The 7,348-nt window shown below is 33.7% G+C and overlaps 1 protein-coding gene across 1 annotated transcript in view; it reads right to left on the bottom strand.

The window, feature by feature from the left end:
- Positions 1–7,348, bottom strand: part of SYNJ1 (synaptojanin 1) — a 102,476-nt gene that overhangs the window by 43,172 nt on the left and 51,956 nt on the right. The window contains exons 11-12 of the mRNA XM_023517447.1: positions 6,558–6,710; positions 3,781–3,946 (exon numbers count right to left, since the gene is read on the bottom strand). Coding sequence (XP_023373215.1) covers positions 3,781–3,946; positions 6,558–6,710 — 319 coding nt within the window. The remainder of the gene's footprint in view (positions 1–3,780; positions 3,947–6,557; positions 6,711–7,348) is intronic.

Below are 7,348 nucleotides of genomic sequence, written 5' to 3'. Positions count from 1 at the left end.
GGCTGGGGATTCGAACCCGCCACCTTAGGTGTATGTGGCTGGCGCCTTAGCAGCTTGAGCCACAGGCGCCAAGCCATCTATCAAGGGTCTTTATAACTGAAGTCACTGCCATTGTTACTACTGTGAAAATAGCTTCTAGAATCCATTCTATATCCATATCCAAGTTCTATAATGTTTACAAAGCTTGAAATATCCAGCAAAACAATCAATTAATTACATGAACAAAAACATGCTGCCACATTGTATGAATAAAGTCAAGTCAGTTTCTAAATGCAATAAAAAGGTAAAAATTATACTTAGTTATTCCTAACTGGTTAGCACCTTAACATGCATAAATGATGAATCTATACTCAAACAACAGACACCCATCCCTAAATACCATTATCATTTCAGAAAACGGTGTTCATTATATAACTTAAAAATATATACAGGTGCTCCCTTCCTGCACCCTTCTCAGAAAAACAGCGAACAGCTTTTCAAAACATTCAGAATAATAACTAAGCAAAACAAATCTTAAATGATATCAAATCTTGAATAAGGGAAAGAAAAGATGTCATTTCCAGGTGAATTCTGGCAAAAGCCAAGCATTTGTCCCTGTTGCTATAGGAAACAATAAGACAAGATCATAAACCTTGCCAGGGAACAAAGATACAAGAGTCCTATGAATAAATAGGCAAGAAAAATAATAACCTTTAGGTCTTAGACACTTAACTCTTCTTTAATGGCAATTTTGGAGTTTTTTAAAATTAAAAGACATGAGTTCATATTTTAGTACCAATCTACAGTTAATAAAAATGTTTCATCCTCGATATAAGAAAATGAGATAATCTCTTCTTAAATACTGTCTGTGAGAAACACTGTTGAGTCATCATAAATATCACAGATGGTGCTCTGAGATTAATCCAAAATAGTCACTTCTGGTTTTTTTCCATTAGCCTATTAAGAGTAAGGTATAATACTAAAATGTCTATTCAATGAAATACAAAAGTGAAATTAAAATAAACTGAATTATCCTTAATTGGAATTAAGCAATTTGCTACAGGAAGACAAAGAACATTGTGTATTTTCTTCTGCATGAAGTATTTAATTTTCTCAATATTATTGTAAAATTTCTTAGATTAAAACAAGGAATCAATTTCTGTTGTTAGAACTTGAGGGCAAAATGAAAAGTTTCCACTTACACAGCTTTGTTTACAATATCAATTTTAAAAAATAAAGAAAAAGTTGCTTTTTATTTATAGATTGATTTTCTATACTGTACCTGACTGTAATGTCTGTTCAGAAACTATGGATGCATCAAGAAGAAAACAAAGAATCATTAGTAAACAACAGGTTATAGTTAAAATCTAGAGTGTTATGAAAAAACAATCTGAGGTAGTCTCCCGTTCTCTTTTAAGTCAATTTGATGACTATTTTTTTCTGTTGGCTATAAGAACACAAAGGTTACAAGTAAATGACAAAAAATAACAAACACTCTATAACTAAGGAAAATCCTACACTGACTCAGTGATGTCCACTGTTTCACCATCAGAGATCCCAGACTTGCCCTTCTGGTTGCTCCTGTGTGTATTACGTGTGTGCACATGCCCGGGTGTATGCATAAGAATATGAATATGAAAACCTAAGAAGCTGGAGGATGCTGAAGATATGGAAGACACTGCCCTAATGCACATTTTCCAAAAGTCTTTCTGGTACTCATCAGTTGGTAAGTACAATCAGTTAAGCTGTAACAGGACACATGCATTCTAAAAACATCACAATGTTATGCAAAATTGTGCAAATTCCCATAGCCACAAGGCATATGGTGAAAATGGAGTTAGGGGCACTATCTTCAAAAATTTTAATGGTGAGATACCAAAAAAGACAGGAACTAATAAAAACAGTAGCACAGCATTATGCAGGTTACTTAATTAAGAAATGCAGTGACGGGGCGGCACCAGCCCCATGTACTGAGGGTGGCAGGTTTGAACCTGGCCCCAGCCAAACTGCCAAAAAATAGCTGGGCATTGTGGCAGGTGCCTGTAATCCCAGCTACTTGGGAGGCTGAGGCATATCCGCCTAAGCCCAAGTGCTGGAGGTTGCTGTGAGCTGTGACACCACAGCACTCTACCAAGAGCGATAAAGTATGACTATGTCTCTGAAAAAAAAAGAAAAAAAAGAAATTCATGTAAATTTACAATATAATTTCATCTTGAAAATAATACTGGCTTATAGAAATGGGCATCAAACAGGGTGTAGCTTGTGAGTAACTGTGAAAGATGGAAGAAGGGTTATCTGAAATTACATGAGCAGTTGAAACAACAGATGTGGATGCTGATGACTCATAACACATGGTGAACTAAAGAAGCTGTTTCAAGTGTATACATAAATGCATGTGTATTTTATATATTTCTGTCCATCTCCTGCTGGGTATGGTTTTTTGCACTTAATTCTTGCTATTTGCCAGTGAAATTACGCATAAGCTCATGCAAAGTTGACATTTTTCTCAAATCATTCCCTGATACATCAACCATGTTGGAACAAATTCCCATTCTCAGAACAAGCATTATGGCAGACTGACTGTAATTTTTAAAAGGCTGACTGTACTTTTTTAAAGGCATATCTTATATATAGTAAAATGTGCAGGAAACTAAAAAACTGATGCTCAAGCTTGGTTATTATTTCTTAGGTCCTCTGCTTCTTTTCTTCTTTCCTTCAACCACTTACTTTCAATTGTTGCTTATTAATGCCTCCACATCAAAGTAGGCACCAGTGGAAAGAGGTGACAAAACACAAATCAGTCAAATCTCTACTTTTGAAAGTTAGGAAGAAAGCCTGAAGTTGAAAGTAATAGCTAAGATCAGATTTTTTTCTTAAGAGTTTGAGTAGGTCTCAGTTCCCCAGCCTACTTATAGATCCCTGAGGATTTGGCTGTAATTAACTACCTTCAGAGCACTAGCAGAATTCTGAGAATCAATAACCTATTTGGCCAAATAATTACCCAAGAGTGCATACTTGATACAGGAACAATTTTCTCTGACTTGAAGAGGGACCATTAAAAGGTTTGAGGCTAGCAGGGAAAAAAAATGTTCAGAGTGCTGAAAAGTCAAATTTATTTTGTTAATTATACCTCAATAAATTTGGGAGAAAAAAAAAGAAAGTCTAATCTACTAAGCTCTAAACATTGAGTTTTCTACTACTTCTATGGACTTGCTGACATAAGAAACTCATGTTCTTTTGATTTTAATAAAAGACACAGCAAAAGCCATATATTTATATCAGATATTCATATTGTAATAGCAGTTAGTATCCAATAGTAAATACTTCCTTAAATTATTAATTAATATGATTTCATGCTTACTTAAACAATAGTAATTAAAGGTTAAGATCAAGTCATGGAGTGATTAGAAATATAACCAATGTAAGCATCAGTTTTCTCAGTAATGCATTTTTCCCCCATATAATTAGATTATTGAATGCTCTTTTAAAAATACTAGCTGAATATTCCATGAAATCTTGCCTTGTATAAAATTACAAATACTTATTTACCCCCTCAATCATAATCTATAGAAAAAAACACACCTGGGCTTCAATTTATGGCTGGCTTATGCGACTGATGGCATAACTTTTAGTAGGCGAGGCTTTCTTTCAAAAATGCAATTTGCAAAATTTACCGTTATAGAAATTCCTTCCTAAAGTATTTTAATCAACAATCTAAAATTATTTATGTAAATATATTTACATTTACCTCTTGAACTTTTAGAAGGACAACAAATAACATAGTAAATAAAGTACACATACCACGCAAACTTCCAGTAGTTAAAAGAGCTCGAGCTTTGTCAGCTAAGTCACTATTTAGAGTATTTCCCAGTAGCAAAACATCAATTGCCTCTTGCTTGGAGCTGTCAAAGAAGTTATTTTGAATTGTTCTGGTTACAGAACGAGCACCATCTTTTAACTTTCCAGCCTGTTGAGGAAGAAAGGAGAGTGAACTTTCATTCTAAATATTGTTGATTTTACTCAATAGGTATTTTGAAACTTTACATCAGTTTTATATGATTTTAGTATTAAAAGAGGCCTAATCATTCTATTTTGAGTATTAATCATCACAATAAAAACTGTCTTAAAATGTTAGTTTCCTTCCTTCTTTTGGATAACAACTTTACAGGAAGAAATGAAAAAAGCTCAGTGTCACAACTGATCCAGTAATAATCTCTAGAGCAGCAAATGCTTGGTATTGTTTACCATAAAGGAAATAAACTGAAGTGTACTTATTTAAAACAAGAAAATTTCTTTTTACATGGTAACTTTTAGTTAAAATTAAAACTTAGTCTAAGGGTGGTGCCTGTAGCTCAGTGAGTAGGGCGCTGGCCCCATATACTGAGGGTGGTGGGTTCAAACCCGGACCTGGCCAAACTGCAACAAAAAAATAGCCAGGAGTTATGGCGGGTGCCGGTATTCCCAGCTACTTGGGAGGCTGAGCCAAGAGAATCGCCTAACCCCAAGAGCTCAAGGTTGCTGTGAGCTGTGACACCAGGGCATTCTAAAAAAAAAAAACACTTAGGGTAATAATGAAAGTCTAGTCTAAAACGAAATTCACAATTACGGTTCATAAATGTTACACGTAAACTAGCTTGTATATTTTGAGTCATTTTATTGCCTACATATATAAAAATCACAAAGTAATAACCTATTCCTATAATGACAGTTGATTATGACTTTTAATGAACATACACTTTATTTAGGCATGTTAATTACCAAAAAAAAAAATTATTTTGGTCTTATAGATCTTGATGATCATAAAAAAAAAAAAAAAAAAAACCTCTTGCCTTTTAAAAAATTCTAGTCTGTGATAATTAATTTTTATACCTCAAAGGAGTAATGGTAATTAGAGGCTTCTTTTAAGAATAGAGAGCCACTTTAAGTGCCACTAAATGAATGTCACTGTTTATTAGCTATTTATATGTGGCATTAAAATGTTATTTCCTTCCAAAAAATAACATATACACAAATGACATTTTTTCAAAAGACACTCACCATTCACATTATCAGGCAATTAGTCAAAAGGAACCCAGAGAAAGGAAAAGAAAGAGCAGTTCAGATGTTAGATTTTAGTTCAAATCAGACTAGCACACTTAATATATAAAATTTCGTATCTATATATTATGCTATAAAGGACCACTGAAAATATATGTAGCCTCTGTACATATATTGTCTTAGACATCGCAGAAACAAAAAGAATATTTTAAGCAACAGTTGAAGAGGACCAGCTTTTAATAGCAAGAATTATGTATTCTATTTGAACAGAATAATTAAAAGTTTAACAATTTCAAGTTTTCAAACATCAGAACTATGAGTTGAACAAAAGGAAGTTTGCAGGTTTGGACAGAGGCATGACATTTTAACAGGCAGAGAGGAAGAGGAAGATTTGGAAATTAAAAGGAAACTTGGGGGCCTGGAATGGTAGTTCATGCCTATAATCCTAGCACTTTAGGAAGCCAAGGTAGGAACACTGCTTGAGTCCAGGAGTTCAAGACCAGCCTGGGCAACACAGCAATGTCTGTCTCTACCAAAAAAAGAAACATTAGCTGGATATAGTTGTGTACACCTGTAGCTCCAGCTACTTGGGAGGAGGACCACTTGAGTCTAGGAATTTTAGATTGCTATGAGCTATGATGATGCCACAGCATATTAGCCTGGACAACAGAGTAAGACACTGTCTCAAAAAAAATTTTTTTTTAAATTAAAAGAAGACTTGAAGATAGTCTTTAAGGAATTTCAGTTGCTATGCTAAAGCTGAATGAGAACTAATGAAAGTGGCAAATGTTCTCGTTTATATTCCTGAAATAATGAGAAATCAGAGATTTAGACTATTACTAAATTTGAGTGAGGTCAGGATACTTAAAAAGTTAAATAATATTTAAGTATATAACGAAAAGTATCTCAAGTATGGTTCCAAAATCTCACAATAACCGCTAGATATTAGAGAACAAAATAGTCTGTAGATAATGTCAGCAATTAAAAATTTTAGTAACTTTTAATTATAACTAAGTCTATATCTCACACTTACTCGGCACCATTTTGATAGCTCCCTTGTCAAGATAAATAAAAGCATAAATTATCCCCTAATCATAGTAAGTATTGCATAAATTGTCACTTAACTTATCTGCCCATCCAGCATTTGTCACATAGCTATTAAACAGTAGGCACTGTGCCAAGAACATTTACTGGGAGGATATGGTTAAAAAAAATCATACTTATAATCAAAACGATATAAAAAGCAAAACAGATATGCAAGGGAAAATCATAAAAAATGTAAACAATACATATCCTCTTGATGGATTATCACTAAATGACTAAATATGTTATATCTCCATACCCCTCAAACCTCAGGAAATCTCTACCTTCCATTTGAACACTAAAATCCACTGTATAAGCAAGTATCAAAGAAGGCACAAAAGCACAGGATAAAACAGAACTCTAAAACATATTTATTAATTTAAAAAACTATTAATTTAAAAGCTTTATTAGGAGAGAAAAAAAGGACTTTTGAAATTTTATGACAGATCTAGATCTACCTTAGCCTTTCCTTCAAGAGCACCAGTCCCTGCATATATCTTACTGATGGAATCACCATTCACAGACCACATTGACCGAAAAACTTCTTGAAAGCGAGTCACCAACTGAGGCTTTTCAGCTAAGCTGAGAGCTTCCAACTGTTTAGTTAGCATCTGTAACAGCAAAAGAGAAACTTATATAAATATATTAATATATTATGTTATGACTTTTAAGAACTGCCAGAATCAAACCAAAAATTTGGTCATTATAGGACTATTTGGGACTGGATTTTGAAAACATAAACATAGGCAGTGTTTACTAGGCAGTGTTATTTCCCACCATTTCAGTTTTTAAAGTAAATACAACATCAAAGAAAACTACAAGTAACTTATTATTATCTTGTATTACGAAGAAATTCTTTATAGTTTAATGATAAAATTAATTTTATTAAAATGTCTCTAAAAATCAGACTTGTTTATCTTGCTCATCTAAAAGAAATAATCGATAGTATGCATTAGAATAGAGAAAAATATTTACTTAAAATACATATGGAAGTAACTAAGTTTCTTTAACTTTCAGATTTGGTTTTATAATTTTAAGTAAGGTTAAGAGATTATGAAAAAACAAATAGCTGCTCTTAAACTGTCACAAAATAAGTAAGTTATAGCTCTGAATAAAGTCATGAGGCTTGGCGCCTGTGGCTCAAGTGGCTAAGGCGTCAGCCACATACACCTAAGGTGGCGGGCTCGAATCCAGCCTGGGCCCGCCAAACAACAATGGCTGCAACCAAAAAATAGCCGGGCATTGTGGC

Source organism: Otolemur garnettii, unplaced genomic scaffold (genome assembly GCF_000181295.1).
Source record: "Otolemur garnettii isolate 467f Iridium unplaced genomic scaffold, OtoGar3 scaffold00111, whole genome shotgun sequence".
Classification (NCBI taxonomy): domain Eukaryota; kingdom Metazoa; phylum Chordata; class Mammalia; order Primates; family Galagidae; genus Otolemur; species Otolemur garnettii.
Note: the sequence above shows the minus strand (reverse complement) of the source record. Positions and strands in the feature narration are given on the sequence as shown.